The sequence below is a fragment of the Salvelinus namaycush genome, chromosome 40 (assembly GCF_016432855.1).
Source record: "Salvelinus namaycush isolate Seneca chromosome 40, SaNama_1.0, whole genome shotgun sequence".
NCBI classification, from domain to species: Eukaryota; Metazoa; Chordata; class Actinopteri; order Salmoniformes; family Salmonidae; genus Salvelinus; species Salvelinus namaycush.
The window spans coordinates 9,552,015-9,570,147 of NC_052346.1; the positions used below are offsets into that span (position 1 = coordinate 9,552,015).

The 18,133-nt window shown below is 42.1% G+C and overlaps 1 protein-coding gene across 3 annotated transcripts; it reads left to right on the top strand.

The window, feature by feature from the left end:
* Nucleotides 1-5,497: 5,497 nt before the first annotated feature.
* Nucleotides 5,498-14,763, top strand: LOC120033315 (NEDD4 family-interacting protein 2-like). Of its 3 annotated transcripts, none has more exons than XM_038979613.1 (8): nt 5,498-5,782; nt 9,899-10,079; nt 10,433-10,557; nt 10,974-11,061; nt 11,514-11,638; nt 12,668-12,734; nt 12,950-13,054; nt 13,530-14,763. In XM_038979613.1, exons 1-7 carry the CDS (start codon nt 5,753-5,755, stop codon nt 13,051-13,053), a joined length of 720 nt encoding a protein of 239 aa, XP_038835541.1. In that variant the 5' UTR covers nt 5,498-5,752; the 3' UTR covers nt 13,054; nt 13,530-14,763. The 3 variants fall into 3 exon arrangements, with proteins under 3 accessions (XP_038835541.1, XP_038835540.1, XP_038835539.1); XM_038979612.1 differs by having other exon boundaries at nt 10,436-10,569; XM_038979611.1 differs by having other exon boundaries at nt 5,499-5,782; nt 10,433-10,569.
* The last annotated feature ends 3,370 nt before the right edge of the window (nt 14,764-18,133 follow it).

Sequence of the window (18,133 nt, forward strand, 5' to 3'; positions counted from 1 at the left end):
AAGTTAGGTTAAAGGGTTAGGGGAAGGGTTAGCTAACATGCTAAGTAGTTGCAAAGTAGCTAAAAAGTACTAAGTAGCTGAAAAGTTGTCCATGATGAGATGTGAACTCGCAACCTTTAGTTTGCAATAAGTCCAAGTTATATGCCCAGCCATCCACCCCAACTATCCACCCTACTTTCGTTTCTGCCATAAGTAACCATCTGTCTTACGTAACCATACGAAATGTAACATATCGTACTATTTTGATAGTCCCGGATTAACTTTATACTACGTCTGTATATGCAATTCTCTGAAACAGTAAACAAACTGGAGTTTCACTCCCTCTGCTGTACACTCAAGGTACATGTGTAGTGTGTGCCTGCCTGCCTACCTCCTTTCTAACTGTCCACCATATTCATACCATCAGGACCTTAATTAAAAGAGAACCATACCCAGTAATTATGAAATGTTCTCTAACTATATCTAGCTAATTAAAGTATTACAAATAATCTACTAATGAATACCAAGTCATTGAATCCATTAGGTGACATTATGTGTATGTTTGGACATTTCAGTAGATTCAGCTATGTGATAATTACATATTTAATCAAGAGCAATAACAGACAGAGGAAACCTGCAGTTGAAATACATGACATGATGACCTAGGAAACTATTAAAAGTGTTTCATTGGTTCGTACACTGTCTCTAGACAACTGCTGACATATGTGTGTGTACAGTAATGCAGCCAGAGTTCCCAGCATTCATTTTCTAAGCAATCTCTTCTCTTCTCACAGTAATTATATTTATTTGGAGGCTGCTATTATTCAGAGTAAAACGCTTTCAACCTTGCAAGAGTCAAGAGAGGGTGTCTTTGTCATGGCGTACATCTCAAATGGCACCTTATTCCCTGTCTAGTGCACTACTTTTGACCAGGGCCGATAGGTGCACTATGTAGGGAATAGGGTGCCAATTGGTATGCACAAAAGGTACTAGCCGCTGGACAGAAAAAAGAAATACACTCATCTTTTGTTGGGTTTTCTAAAGTCCAGTTACCTTGTCATGTTGCCAGGTAACTGCAGCCATGTGTGAGGGGTTTGTGTCAAATACATGGTTAATGGCATTACTGGGCACTGAAACAGGGCAGACGCCCTGTGAAATGACTTGAAGCATCACACATACATGTACACACACACACACTATACACACACATACACACGACTGCACGCATGCACTTGGCGTACAAACACACAGAAAAAATACTAGAGCCTACAAAACCCAGAAACATATCACTACACCTTAATCCTTATTAATAACCCTAATGTCTTCTCCTCTTCAAAGGGCAAAGCTCATCCCCCTCTCTTTTAACATGCTGATGTTGGATAATAGGAACTGAAGGAAGGCTCTTAGCAAAGATGTCAGAACTACTTAGCTAATACAACTTCCAGAATGTAATCCTTTATTATAAAGCAATGGGATTAATGTAAGGCTTATTTCAATATCCCCTATGTAGTCATGATTCACTGTATTTGATATGTTCGCCAAAAAAGAAATCAATTGTGGGTAAAAGGAAGACTAGACATAAGTCAATAACAAAGCTAATCCCCTTTATCCTCTCTGCAACAGCCCAACAGATACAGGTATAACATGCTTAGGCCAGTAACATGCAATCTCCAAATCAACTTTTGTCAGAATTCTCACTTCCGTACTGCACTATCAATACGTTTTGTGTCTTTAGGGGAATCCAGGAATGTGCTTTAATGCGATCTGACAGTCATTGGATTATACACACTTTACAGAAAAGGATAGATTTTCCAGGATGGACATTCAGGCTTTAATTTGGCTCACCGAGAGGTAGGTTCAGTTTTGAACTGCTGTGAGGAGAGATATCCGTCCCAGCTCTGTGAACCTTCAACAGGGCATGAGTCTGCCCGACATCTACCTGGGAGAGTCCAGAACCTAAAATCTCCATATTTAAGTTATCTTGATTCTGTCCACTCCTTTCCCTGTTGAGGTTGGTGATATTCCAATCACAGACACCCACTTGCCAAAAGCCAATGTTTCTTGACCCTTCACAGTATACCATTGGGGTCTCTTTACTGAAATTTCCAACTATGTTAAAGCTGGAATCCTTATTTGAAACAATTACAAAGTGCCCCCCCCCCCACTGTGTTTTTGGTAAAAAGCTGAGGGATGGAGCCTGAGAAATGGAGCCAGTCTCAAATTCAAAGCGAGAGCTATGGTTGCAAGGACTGACCATCCATGATATCAAAATGATAGTTTTAACCATGTTTTTAAGCTACATGGTGTTTGGTTACATTTACATTGGAGTAAAACAAGCTCATATTTTGTGTTCTGATGGGGTATGACAGTTGAGCTCATGAGGATTCTAGCTTTAAACCACCTAATTGAAAAAGGTACACCTAGTTGTTACTAGTCAGTGCAACATGCAAAGTGCCATACAGACACATTTCATTTCACTGCTTTCCTGTTTATATACAGCCTCCCTCTTCATGCCCTTACAGGAGGGCTGCTTAGCGAGGGCTTGCCATCTCTTTTGCCTGAAGCATTACGGATGGAAAAACATTTTGGGGTAGGCTTTGTAAGTACCTTGAGAGCGTTGGGTGCCTCTGGAGTACTCTGCCGGGTTTGGATCCGACTCTGCGTTTAGCTCTGTGGGTGTGATGCGGCTCTCGTTTGAAGTACAAATGTAGAATGTGGGCTCTCCTACATGAAGGGCATCTGAAGAAGTTATTGCCATGGGCTGTGTAATGTTCATCTTATCATCTTATGAAAAGAACTGCGGGTAAAGCATGAGTCAACACAGCCCAGTCTAGTGTATCTTATCTGCATGGGTTATCATGATTCATTGGAGGGTAGCATCACTCACTGTCCCACCTACTCAGCTAAAAAAAGAACCCTGATTGAAGAACCCAGTTTGTAATGGATACACATGGAAACAGTAATAGCCTGGAGAAAACAAACAGTAATCAGATCACTGGCTCACCTGAACACATTAAAACAAGTGAGAAATGTGAACGTCATGGAATACCCAGTCAAATGTTCACATCATAGGTACAATAGCATTTTATATATTTGTGAAATCATTTTGTTCAAGCAGGACTCCCACTGAGACGAAGAAGAATACCTGGTATTCCAGTGTGTCTTGTCTATGCCTACAAGGACAAATGAAACAAATCTTCTTGAAAGTTGCATGCATCATTTCCCACAGCATCATGACACTCTACACTTTGGTTCCAGTACACCAAATGCATGAAGCATATCAAGATTTTGCTCAGCAGTATTATGTCCTTGCAGTGTTCCAAGCAGACCTGGGTTCAAATACTATTTTGAATCTTTCAAATCCTTGTTAAGCCTGTCTGGATTGCCAGATGGGCGGGGTTTGTTATTTTGCTTCTATTCTATTGGTTCCATTACACAGAGGAAACTCAATCAAGCCCAGATAATATATTTGAAATTACTTCAAATAGTATTTGAACCCTGGTATGGTTTCAGTAAGCTCACCTGATTTGTTTCAAATGAGGAGAGCTGTTTAACTACACCATTTGTACTGATCAGCATGATGTAAGCAGCTGAGTCAGCTTGTTAGCCAAGGCTAAATGGCTGCCATGAGCACTAAACTTGGTCAGACATCACTGGTCTCAGTTGTAAGGAAGTCAGCATTCAGTAGCCTCAGGGGTGAGAGTGGTATATCTATTAAACTGTAAAAGCAACGTATGTGGGTGGATCTTGGAGCCGTCTAAGACAAGCAGACCCATCTCTGCTGACGACCTGCCTGTGACCCACAGGTCATAGGGCCTCTGGGCAGAGCACTCTGTTGTAATGATGGGCTATGAAATGTCTCACTATGTTCATGTATCTGGATAACTGTGCACTCATCTAATCCATATTGTATTTCTTACATAAAAGGGCAGCTATGAAGGCATCCTGGAGATGTTGATCAGTGAAGGTTTTCAGCTGTTGCATGTTTGCGTGAGTGCCCTCCTCAGATGGTCCCAAACTCCCAGCGGAGTGAGTTAGTCTCAGGTGCCTATAAAATCCCATGGGTTCTGACCACCAATCCCCTCTCTCTCTAGATGATTTATATGCACACAGTTCTCTTATAATCAGGTGAGACAAAACTGGCCTGGAATAAAAACCTGCTCACACTGTAGCTGTATGGGACAGGGTTGGTCACCCCTGTTGCATGTAGTCAATGTTTTACATACATTTTCAGACAAGGACACCTTTACTAATTGGTGTGATTATGGTGACTACCTGTGGTCATGTATGAATACTGCAATTTAAAGTAACAATCAATTCCTTTCAAACTCACACACTTGTTGCGGTCATGAAGCTATTGATTTACTTTTGATATGTGGCAACTATCCAACAGTTCCAAATGTAGCAGAAACTGGAAATGTTGCTCTTATATTTGTTGTGTTGTTTGCAAATGTTCTCTTCTCTATTTGGTCTGATTGGATAGCTATAATCTACTGCTCAGTTACTCCCATTGTGTTTGTAGTACCCATGAGCCTAGATAGACCATATCTTGCACAGCCTGCATTGGATATAATTTACAACTGTCTTAGTCGAATTAAAGACAGAAACAGCCTGCAATTGAAAACTCTCCCTCCTTCTCTCTCTCCCCCTTTCTCATTTAATGGCCAAGTTGATTGTTCTCTGGGTTTGTTTTGGATCTCTCACTCCATGGTGGTAGGAGCCAAAGGGGCCTAATGTATTCTCTATGAAATCAGGGCCTCATACATTCCCAATATCACCAATGTTTTCTAACAAGGTCTCTCCTTACCAACGCTTACAGCAGGGATCATCAACTAGATTAAGCCGCGGGCCGATTTATTCTTGACTGGATGGATGGTGGGAATAGTTTGGAACAATCAATTGAAGATGATTTCCTGGTGCTTTTAGTCTTATGTCTAACAATGAAAATTGTACCTTAAAAAATAATTTAAAAAAATAAGTGTTTTGGCTCAGAAAACTTGGGGTGCCAAATAAAACCAACCGCAGTCCAAATTCGGTCCACGGCCGCCATTTGGGGAGCCCTGGTTTACAGTTACAGCAGCCAATCCAATGAGTCCTGATAGACTATAAACCAAGAGTACTACCAAGTAGGCCTTACCTGTCCAAGTGCAAAGTCCCACAACCCAAAATGGGGAAATAGCTCTTTTGCCGACATCTACGGTGGGATTATTGCGAACAGTCTGTGTGCGTGTAGGCTTCTGACCGTCCGTCTCTGCTTCTCTGAATAACTATTGCGTTTTTGCACCACCTAGTGGTCAAATGTTTTATATTCCCCGGTAGAGTAGAATGCCCAATTCCAATTCGACCACTAGCACCTATTTCCTAGCCTATACACTGTCTTGTCTACAGTCAAATCTGATGAGATTGGATAGGTATTAAGAATAAGATGATATTTTATATTTTCACTTTATTGTTTAGATTCATCCAATATCTTTCAGATCTTCAGGGATGAGGTAAGTGTAGTGGATAGGAGTAGATTTGGAATTCGGAGGCATTGCGTCACAAGTCAAAGAGCCCTATGTGTTTCCACTCACTCGACGTTTCCTATCAAAAGTAGTTTTGCTTCAGTTGAAGCGTAAATGGACGGTTTATTGTACGCCCCGGCGTGTATATTTAATCTACTTCACCCGAATGCTGACCATTAAAAAGTAAAATCGAGTTACGAAATAGCTAAATACACGATTGTTGACTTTTCGCTTGCTGGCTAGCTCCGCCAGCTGAGTCTAACGTCAAGATGGACCAGGCAGCGAGCCGATACCAAGTGGTGAGCAAAAACAATCGACATTGCCATCTGTTTGCGAACTCCAACTAATATAAACAACCTATTTACAACATTACTTGGTGTCAACCTAGACTATACATGTTTAAATTGACGGCTTGTATAATCAAACGGATGTTCCTCGTGCCTATCACTTCCGCATTATTCAGCAGCAGATCAACAATACAATAGCTAACCTAGCTAAACGTTAGCTAGCAAGTTCCAATTCAATTTGAGTCGTTAATCATCCACATGACAGCACTTTAGCACTTAGTTAACTCAGTTTGTATTTGTTTTCTGAACGGATAAGTAACTTGGCTAGCTAGCAAACGTTAGTTCACTGTATGTCAGCAAGTGCCAGGTAAGTTAACTCAGGCTAGACTTCAATTATATGCAGCCATTTGTGGCAACACTACCTTACTCAAGTATAGTTAGAGCCCCCAAAACACGTACATAATACAAACAATGTTCTATGACATCTCTGTAGTGCTCAATAATTGGCTTTCCATGAGAACAATATACACCCCCACAAAGAAGATGCCATTCCTAGTTACATAATAATGGTCAGAAAAACAAGGTGGTTAGGTTATTGTTCAATCCAGTTTGCTAGGTAGTTATTAGCTATTTCAGCAGTGGTGGGGAGGCGGTTTGAGGTCGCACTCTTGGCCGCAGAGACATGTTGCTGTTTTAATTCAAATTTCTTGCAATTCTACACAATTTACCATGGGGTGGATAGAATATTCTACAGTTTTAAAGCAAATTTCCTGCATTTCTATACGTTTTGCCATGGGGCTGATAGAAAATGTGCAGTTAAAAGTACATTTTCTGCAATTCACACATTTTGGCATGGTTTATGTCGTGTTCTTGTGCTGTCTGAGTGACTCAAACATAACATGCCATGACATTTGTTTTATTTGTATTCCCCCAGTCTAGTTTTCATTTTGGTGGTTGTTAGTTCTCAAAGATGGTCTTATAAAAAAATATATAGCTCCGTTATGTTCTCTACATTATTTCTGGTCTTAGTCATTAAAGTTTACACTGAAAATGTTTTAACATCCCCCAAATTATTTTCACCCCCCCAAAAAAACGAAATATAAAAGATAGAAATTACAAAAAATAAATGTATGTACTATATATACTGAACAAAAATTTAAACGCAACATGTCAAGTGTTTCATGAGCTGAAATGAAAGATCCCAGAAATGTTCCATATGCACAAATTTGTTTACATCCCGGTTAGTGAGCATTTCTCCTTTGCCAAGATAATCCATCCACCTGACAGGTTTTGCATATCAAGAAGCGGTTTAAACAGCATGAACACTACACAGGTGCACCTTGTGCTGGGGACAATGAAAGGGCACTAAAATGTGCAGTTTTGTCACACAACACAATTCCACAGATGTCTCAAGTTTTGAAAGTGTGCAATTGGCATGCTGACTGCAAGAATGTCCACCAGAGAATTTAATGTTAATTTCTCTACCAAAAGCCACCACCAACGTTGTTTTAGAGAATTTGGCAGTGCGTCCAACCGGCATCACAACCGCAGACCACGTGTATGGTGTCGTGTGGGTGAGCGGTTTGCTGATGTCAACGTTGTGAACAGAGTGCCCCATGGTAGTGGTGGGGTTATGGTATGGGCAGACATAAGCTACAGACAATGAACACAATTGCATTTTATCGGCAGCAATTTGAATGCACAAAAATACAGTGACAAGATCCTGAGGCCCGTTGTGAGGTCAATTTTTATTAAAGGTATCTGTGACCAACAGATGCATATCTGTATTCCCAGTCATGTGAAATCCATAGATTAGGGCCTAATTTATTTAAAATTACTGATTTCCTCCATATGAACTGTAACTCAGTAAAATCAGTGAAGTTGTCGCATGTTATGTTTGATCTTCTTGTTCAGTATATACACTGCTCAAAAAAATAAAGGGAACACTTAAACAACACAATGTAACTCCAAGTCAATCACACTTCTGTGAAATCAAACTCCGCCACTACGCTGACAGACACAGCAAACCTTCTTGCCACAGCTCGCATTGATGTGCCATCTTGGATGAGCTGCACTACCTGAGCCACTTGTGTGGGTTGTAGACTCCGTCTCATGCTACCACTAGAGTGAAAGCACCACCAGCAATCAAAAGTGACCAAAACATCAGCCAGGAAGCATAGGAACTGAGAAGTGGTCTGTGGTCACCACCTGCAGAACCACTCCTTTATTGGGGGTGTCTTGCTAATTGCCTATAATTTCCACCTTTTGTCTATTCCATTTGCACAACAGCATGTGAAATTTATTGTCAATCAGTGTTGCTTCCTAAGTGGACAGTTTGATTTCACAGAAGTGTGATTGACTTGGAGTTACATTGTGTTGTTTAAGTGTTCCCTTTATTTTTTTGAGCAGTGTATTATAAAAAATACAAAATTGGAGTGGAGTTTGTCATTGAGAAGTGCGGCCCACCGCTTCTATATTAATATAGAGGAAACACTGGGGTTCTAGAGTAGGATGGGTAATGGATAGGGGAACAGTGTTCAACCTACTTTTCTACTTGGCGATACTTCCATAATTATCGATTTGGTAGGCACCGGTGTCTTATAAACACCATTTTCCAGTTTCAGGTGGAACTCTGATAACGAGGAAATATTCAGAAAGATATTGAATCCACTTTTTGTGCCAATTGAAAAATGACTCTTACATGTGTTTAAATATTTGTTTGGGTGTGATGCTCTGTCATCTAATTCACTTGGCCTCTAGCACCAGCTTTAGCTATGCTGCTGGAGGTTTGCTATTGCTCGGATGTGTAGTTGTCAATGTGAATGCCGTGTATCCAAGGCTAGGGTCACTTCTGGTTTAGTCCTGTATCGGCCCATCACTCTCGAAAGCAGAAAAATGTTACTTTCACAGTCGTTATCATGCCAATGTGTATTTAGGTTATCAATAATTACTTCCACAGACTGATTTGATATGGGATAAGTTAATTAGGCAGTTGTTGTAAGCCTTTTGAATAATGTTGCCTACTAGCCTTAAAGTCAAAATGCCCACTGCTGCACTATGCTGGAATGCTTGCTCACGTCAGACATACCATGGTATGTATGCCTTACCTTTTTTGCTTTTCGAAGTGCAAAACTTTTTCAGCCACAGCCGTGCTATTTTGATCCTGCCTCTGCACTTTCCTCAGTCGCTAGGCAACTGTGGATTTGCCTCTGTGTCATCTCTTTCAGGTTTTGAGGGTAACCTGTATTTAGATGCGTCATATAGGCTGTTTTATAATGTAAACTCCCCAACCATCCTTGTTATTTGTGTACACTCATTCTGAACAGGTCTTTAAACATGTAGGCCTAACCTAACTATTTGGACTTATATCCAACACGTATACGAGATGTATCAGATGAATATTGGACATACTGAGATAACCTTAGGAGTTTGTGTTTAGGCCTTGGTGTGCCGATGGTGAAATAACTCATTCACCCCTGGCCAATTATGCAGTTGTTTAGCTCTTGCATAACTGGTGTCCTTGACACCGGATAGCATCGCACTCACTCATTCTCCTGGCTTTGCACATTGACCCGCAGTGCATAGAGTGCTGCTGGACATGATGCCAAACTTCATCTACAGCTAAGCCACAAGTTAAACGCTGGTCTGTTGACCTAAGCAAACGCCACAGCCTCAAGTGAGCTGCAAGACTAAAGCAACATTTGGCACTGCTGCCACACTGATCAAGGCCTAGGTTATGCATCCGCTTAAGCTACGTAATTTGTCATTGGCCAGATATAAGGCTGTGCTCTCTTCTCTATAACATTACCGTCACCCTTCTGTTTCCCATGACCATGTTGTCTTCTTCCAACTGGATGCTATGCTGGCAATTAGCCTAGATCACATGTTTTGGATGTCTTCAGCGCCCTTAGCACTGGAATCAAATTTTGCCTTCTTAGTTTATTACAAAACACCAGATGATCTTTCAGTGTTGGGCCATGACCATATCTCTCCAAGCGTCTCAGTTTACAGGCTTCCCTCTCCTTCCTCACCTTTGACATTCTGTGTCGTGAACTTGTGACGTGGGTTTTATTGAAGTGACACTTAACTCCTTCTCTCTACCCCCCCCCCGCCCCCCTTCTCTCTCAGTTTGAGAATGATGAAGACGACTCCTGTGAGCCCTCCACCAGCGCCCAGCAGCCGTGCACCTCGGCCCAGGCCAACTCGTCCTCCCAGGCCTGCCCAGTCCCAGTAGCCCTGGAGGGGGACGCAGAGGCTCCACCTCCCCCGTATGCCAGCATCGCCCTGGGAGCCACCGCTGCCATGCCTGGTACAGAACCAAAGACTCCATATACTGTCTGTTTGGCTCTTTTATCCCCGTTCTACACCTCAGTTTAGCTTATGTCTTTGCTTCTGCCTTTTTCTGTGTCTCACTTTGTCTTTCTGCCCCTTTCTCCATCTCATTCTCTCGCAGCGTCTGTAGCTCTCATGTAGTTCTTTCAAACACGTTGGAACCAGCCAGTTGCCCTAAGTATAGGCCGATAGTTCACACTCCTGGAATTAAGCCGATGTGATTTCCTTATTTGATTGAATTGATTCCGAACTCCATCTTCACCTTGTGAACAGTGTTCATTTGCCCTGTTGTAGTCTAATTGGCCATGTCTCTTCCCTGTGGTCCCCCAGTAGAGAGCAGTTGTTACCCAAGTGATTTCCCCGTGCCGCCCCCCTACAGCGTGGCCACCTCGCTTCCCACCTACGATGAGGCAGAGAAAGCCAAAGCTGAAGCCATGGTACTCTCTTCTGTGGAGGTGATACCAGGGGTAGGACACACACACACACACACACACATGTTTTTGAGTATGGGATGTTTACCCATGAAAACAGGATTATTCTGCTGGAATGCTGTAAGAAAAACTTTAATGCTGCTATTAACTACACAGTGTAACAACATATTTCAAGACCAAAATAACTTTGATAGCTATATTGTCCAAGTCATAGCTACAACAGTATTTACAGTATGTTAGCTCTATTTTATGTAGTTCTAGTACAAATGCCCATTGAGATTTATTTCTGCTTTCTCAACAACTCTAAAAGAAGGAAATGTCGACACACAACAGTACTATACCGCCCAGCTCCTTATTCATTGGGATGACTGAGCTATTGCGACGTTTCTGCAGAAGAGATGGATGAGTTGTTTTCTGTCCTATGTCTCTTAATTAAACAGGAGGATGACTTCCCTCCAAGGGATGACTTCAGCGATGTCGACCAGCTGAGGGTGGGGAATGACGGCATTTTCATGCTGGCCTTTTTCAGTGAGTGGATCTGTTGTTGGTGCACAAAACCCCCCGATTCTTCAGTGAGTTGACAAGCCCAAATAGCCTCTTTCACTGAGCGGACTGGCCCATTTCAGTCTGAGCAGGGGAACATAACAAAAGTTTGCTTGGATGAAAATGTGAGTAAGCAGTTGAAGGTGTTTTCTATGGATTCACCACAAGGTGGCAACAGTCACTCATTGAAGACAACATGATCTCTTCCTCCAATAGGAATGGAGGTGGGAAAGGTCAAAGTAAGTCAGCTTAGCGATTCTCTGGCTGCATTCATTTGGCCTCAGAATGTGTCTTTAAGTGTGTATAGAAGGACATCCAATTTGTGATATACTGAACAGTGTCTCACTCAACAGAAATGTTAGTCAACTTTGAGAGTGGTGTCTGTTTGTCTGTTGGTCTGTGCTTGTAACTGCATGCTTTCTTCTGTCTCCAAACAGTGGCCTTCCTGTTCAATTGGATTGGGTTTTGCCTGTCATTCTGCCTGACCAACACCATCGCTGGCCGATACGGGGCCATCTGCGGCTTTGGCCTCTCTCTCATCAAGTGGATTCTCATCGTCAGAGTAAGTGCTGTATTGGGTTGAAGGGGCCTAATCAATGTATCTAAAACAACGTACAGAGTTGATTTCAATATGGGACAGGACATACAGTCCACAACTTTAAAAGCAGCCCATACAAAGTGTCTACTTCAAACATCAATGTTACAAATGGTTTACTTTAAATGAACAAGCTGGCTAGCAGTATCCTGCTTAATCCAGACAATTCTGTGCTCGTAATTGCGGCAGGTAGCCTAGCGGTAAAGAGCGTTGGGCCAGTAACCAAAAGGTCGCTGGTTCAAATCCACAAGCCGACTAGGAGAAACATCTGCCAGTGTGCCTTTGAGCAAGGCACTTAACCCTAATTGCTCTTGTAAATCGCTCTGGATAAGAGCGTCTGCTAAATTACTAAAATTTTTAAATAAAAAACTTAAAAGCTTCACTTAGCTACTAGCATGTTAATGAGTTGAATGTTAGAAAATACATTTCAAGTATGTCCAGTATATTACTGCATATCCAAAGCATGGCTTGTGCAGTAGGAAGCAGATGCTTGCTAAGGCTTGTTAGCCCTAGATGTGAGGAGGATGCCCTTAAGAGCAGGAACCCAGTGTGATCTCTGTGCTCCGGGCATCAATCAAAGCCCTGTACAATTTCCACATGAAGAAGCAACACACTGGTGGGCATAGAGTTATTAACCCCGGGCTTTCATCATTTATCTGGTGCACACAGCTACTCCCACTAGATGTTGTGCAATACTAGGCTATACAGGAGTTTAGGCCTTTATCTGAGCAGTGCCAAATATAAGGCCTGGTTTCCTGGTGTCTGGGACTAGGCTTCTTTTTTTTGTCCTGGAAACCGGCCCATAGTCTCAATTAGGACACCCAACATTTGAGGAATTGAGGCTTGAGGAGGCCTAATCCTAGCGCATGTAAATTTCTGCCATGGTGATTCTGATAATCTGTATGTGTTTATAGTAACTGATTGTCATTCAAAAGTATTCTCATGATGGTAGGACATGTTGAATTTCCATTTCCTGTAATTTCTACTTTCCCACAGTTCTCTGACTACTTTACTGGATATTTCAATGGGCAGTACTGGCTCTGGTGGATTTTCCTGGTCCTCGGTAAGTTTACTGATCTGTATCGCAAATGCTGCATTCTTCAACTAGCCAATTGCTGAGGAATTAAGTTGTACTAATATATCCACCTAGAATGTTGTACAACAATGCCATCTGGTGGCTGAAATGATGTACTACTAATCTTCCCACAGTAAAGTGAATTCCTTGACCTTGGATGAATAGTGGTGTTTTTTACTAATGATTACGAATCCCTTCCTCAGGTCTCCTGCTTTTCTTCAGAGGGTTCGTGAACTACCTGAAAGTGCGCAACATGTCTGAAAGCATGGCTGCCTCGCACAGAACACGCTTCTTCTTCCTGTACTGAGGTAAAACATATATATTTCAATTGAACCTTTTATTTAACTAGGCAAGTCAGTTAAGAACAAATTCTTATTTACAATGACGGCCTACCCCGGACAAACCCGGACGACACTGGGCCAATTGTGCGCTGCCCTATGGGACTCCCAATCACGGCCGGATGTGAACCAGGTACTGCAGTGACGCCTCTTGCGCTGAGATGCAGTGTCTTAGATCACTGCGCCACTCGGGAGCCCAACTACTAATGAAGACCTTAGTACGGTCACCGCATACTAACATGTATAGTAGATATTATCCTTGAGACTTGACATTCATATAAAGACATGCATATAAATGAAGTTATTGTTTATGAAATAATACTATATATTGTGGTTACCAATTTGTCTTTCTGTAAATGGCATGTTGTAACATCTGCTACCCGTAGTCTGCGAATTCTACAACAGTTGCGCTTTCAGAATTATTTTCCCACTTCCTTTGCTCCAGGTTGTCGCTCCAAACATTCCTCCTTAATGTGAAATTCCCTGAGGATTTGCGACCCTCTTCTCAAATGACCAGGACAAAAAAGAAACACAGTGAAAAGACGTGAGGAAGAAAAGAACCAGTGCGTCATTACAGCTGCGAAAGTCTGGCGTCTTTCATTAAAAGCAAAAACAGCTGACTCGTCTCTTTTTCAGAAAGTCCGTACAATACAGATTAACCCAGCTAAATATACCCTGTGTGTTTCTGATATTTTCACCGGCTTTGTTTGGCTCTTTAGATTTCAATTGCCTTCCTGATCTAACCCCTGTAATGGTCCCATCCTGCTTAATATCCCAAGTCTTGAACAGTGAATACACCTTAACAGGGGGAAGTATAGTGCAGCGTAGTACCTGGGTCTACCTGTTGTGGACGTTTGTGGAAAAGCACACACAAGAAGATGGAAGAAAACAGTATGCAGCCAAGAGGTCTTATGCAATTGTGTCCTTACCTGAACTGGATATCTGCTCCCAATGAGGAGGATGATGATGATGATGATGATGATGATGAAACGGTTAGTCATTTAAAAAAAACACTTTTAGAGCTCTATCGGAGTATCAATATTACAATTTGAATTTTATCCCTTGATTTTAATCCCCGTATTTAATTGTCTTTGGTATAAAAACATGTTATTTGATGAAACTCATGACTTTTATTGTGAAATGATTGAACTGTATCACAGCTTATGCCAATTTATATGTGCAACCTCTTTCTCCATCAGTGAATTGCTTACTTGTCATAGTGCGTGTACTGATCTCTTTGTCCAATTTTGAACTGGAATTTGTGTTTATCCCAAAAAAGGATATCTGCCTTTTGCACTTTTTTTTTATTTTCAAAAAATTACATTTTCATTAAGTTGATTATTGCAATTAGCCTGAACTGTGACATTTTAAAGTATTGTTGCCTTTCTTTAATGCTTGAATGATGCCTTTGTCATTTTGTTTCTGTTACACAGAAGCCTCATCAGCAATATCGAAAAACCCAACTTAAATGCACGATTATTCTGGCCGAGTTGGTTATAATAGTATTCAGCTAAAGCAACGTTATTAATATTCTATATGTATGTTTGTAGAACAACCAAACTGTTTTTGTCAGAAATGATTCTTGGAACATCTCTGGTACTCCGAGATGCTGATGCGTGCTTGTTAACGCTTTAACCTGAAGTCTTGCAAAATGCCAATAAAGTTCCAAATGCACCCTGTGACTGCCTCATGTCAGAATTAATTTGATGTTGAATAGCCTCTCTTATTTAGGGCTGTGTCTGAAAACGCTACTAGCCGTTAAATCCTTGCTTCCGTCCTTGTTTCCTCAATTGCTCTCAAAGCGCATTAGAAGACAGGATACAAGGTACCTCCCTCCCACCTCTTCCTCCATTGGTCTTTGAGAGGAATTGAGAAACAGCCCATGACTGATTCTCTCTAAACCCTCAGAGGTTATAGTTTGGTTGTTGGTTTCGTTAGATGGCGTACATTTACCTCACTCTGGCATTTGTCCAACCAAATATGTTTTTATCGAAATGACAAAGTATAAACCTCTTCCTGAAAAGCTCATTGTTTGCCATACAGAGGCCTGCTTCTACTGAATGCATGTGGGTTTTATTAGTTCTTTCTTTGGCTGTCCCCAATCCAGCCTCTTTATAAACTGTTAATGAGTGACCCATTTACAGAACTCTCTTCCGGTTGGCAAATGTTCTCTTTTATGAGGCACTTTTTTTTTTCTCCCTTTTTATCAGGCCGGGATAGCTTAGGCCCTACTTCTCACAACCTCAATACTCACCCACCTCCTCCCTCCCTCCCTCCATCCACCCTTTAACTAGAGCGATTTGGAAGAGAGGCCAGGGCACAAAGTAAACTATGTCACACGCACAGGCCCAGGGGGAACAGTGCTGACAATCGCTGTCGGCAGCATATCTGAGGTCTCGTTAGCCTATAGGTCCTTACGGGCAAACTAAGCATGCGCCTGCCCTGCTGCTACAGGTTCCCCGCTTCCCGGCCCGTTGTGGACGCTACCGGGGCTTTAAGTCAACACTCTCCTCACTCTCTGAAGGGTGATCAAGCTGAGCTCTTAGAATCAGTTGACTCAAAGATGACAACTCCAGGGGACAGGAGAGAGCGAGAGGGGAACTGAGTTGAAACTATATAGTAGACAGTAATAGGGTTGCTGTGTGTGCTTCCTGATGACTTTGGAAGTCGGTGTGTATAGGTGTAAATAATCGTGTGTGGTGTGGATGCATAATGTGTACTAGTGAGTTTCATACATTCTATGTTGCTGATTTCTATGGTTGTGCCTGCATACATGAGGATTTGTGTGTGTATGCGTGCCTCTGTGAATGTGTCTCTGTGATAGTGTGCATGTATTAGCACACGCGCAACAAGCATGTTGACAAGAAACGGCGGCATATGTAATCTCAGCAGCACAAGGCTGCTACAGCTTTCAAGTGGGCACAGAACATTGTGGAGGGTGTGGAGGGAAGAGTGGCTTGGTTCACCTGTTGGTTTGGCAGATACACTCTTGTCTCTTTACATCAGAGTAAAGTAACCACAAATAGAGCCTTGGGCTCTCTGCTGTGTGTGGATGGTTTTGGAAGGATTTCCTAAATGCATGCCTGCCTGTCTTCAGTCAAAGCGGGCTGTAGTTCTTAGTTATTGTCATACAGGCATGCTAGAATCCTCATGCATACTGACTACTTCAAATTGGGATGTTGCATTTCACTGTGTACACATTTTAGCTAATTGGCACAAGATCAGGAAATATTCCATCTCACTGAATAAACTGACGTCAAGTGATGCTCATAAAGAATTGCACTTTTTGTGGCCGTTATCAAGCACATTTCCAACTGCAATCAAATCCAAAGGACTTACGTATTGTATGTCTGTGTGCGTTCGTACGTGTGTGTGTGTGCGTGCGTATGTATAGGAATCCAGGCAGGTCTAAACCTACATAGGAACTCTTGGTCATTTCACACATCTGTGGGCTTTGGAAAACCCACCACAGCCTGACCCTATGGTCATCTCTATACCCAAAGAGGAATTCTACACCTGGCTGCAGAAACCAGTTCAAAACCAGCCTTTCCGACACTGCATGCCAAACTATCAATACCTCTGAGGTGTCATGGTACAGTTTTAGGTGCAGGGTTAGTCAGAACGGGCCTAAATATTCAACAACTTCTATTTGGATGAGAAGAATTTCAGGGGAGTGGAAGATGTAGGATGAAGAGTTAAGGATAAGCACATTATGGCTGAGGTTCGTATAAGAGTTTTATAGGGCTGATTTCAAAACGCTATTCCCATAACAGCTGATCCAGGGTTGTTTAAGTTGCGAACCTCATGTTTAGGGGTTTCCCTGAGGTATTGGAGGGCTGATGCTAGACCAGTCGTTAATGGCAGATTTATAACCATAGCCAATATAAAGACTCATCGAGGGGAAGCCAGGCCTCAGGTCTGTTGTGGGGACTGGTGGTGTGGCATTGGAGCTGGCAGGGAGTTTCTTGCGCTCACTTCCCAAGCGCTCTCCACTTTGACAAGGTTAATCTGCTCTGACGATGAGCAGTTGTGCTCGGCTCCTCTTAGATTCCTTCCCATAGCCGTAACATGAACTCCTCCAGCGCGATAGGGAACCTGGAGAAGAAAGTAGAGGAGTGTGAGTGTTTCACGTTACTTCCTTGTGATGTGATCAAGGGATGCATCCTGTCAATGAGTTTGGGTGAAGTGTGTGTAGGTTTGCATCAAGGGAAAGGAATATGGAACAAATAAATACCTTCTATGTGAGGACCAACATGGACTTAGTCCCAACAGATTTGTCTTGAAATGGGAAACATTTTAATCTGCATCAAATAATTTTTTCTACATAATTGTCAATGGAATCAAATCAATCAATTTAAGAGGAACATAGCCTACAGTATAATCTGCAAATAAGCACCTATTCCTGTATTCTGAATTTAAACATCTAATCATAAAAAATACAATAGGTTTCTTGCGTAATAAAACATACAATACATGTTAAACATATTTTTTTTTTTAAACACACATTATTTGTCACGTCTAGCCCCACATAGAAGAGTTGTTCTGGCAGAGCTCCATCAGGAACAGGTTCTTCATGAAGTGAATCAAACCAGCTGTTGCTGAGCTGTCGCCGTGGCAACTGCCACACAATATTTGTATTAGGATGTGCAAGAGACATACGATACAGACAGTTCTGCTCGCGCCGGCCCTAGAGTACACAGCGTTACACACAGCTGTTACGCACAAGAAAAACAGTGCCAGTTTTCTGTGCTTTCGATGACGAGCTTGTTTCACTCAGTTGCATTGGGTCATCTTGAGGATGGGTTCACGAAACAACCAAAGAGATGTTTCCAATTCCGGAACCCCAATGTAACTGTTGCTTTTCTCTTGTTTGTGTTCGACATCATTTACCTCCTGTCTGTTGAGCCATCCATCCAACAGCAGAGCGAGATATCAGCTCAATGTCTGCAAATATTGACATTCTTTGGAAGGTGCCACCTGGCCAACCTGTTGAGTAGTATTGCCCCACTTACAGACCAGACCCTTTTAGCCACACCCCAAATGGCAAGG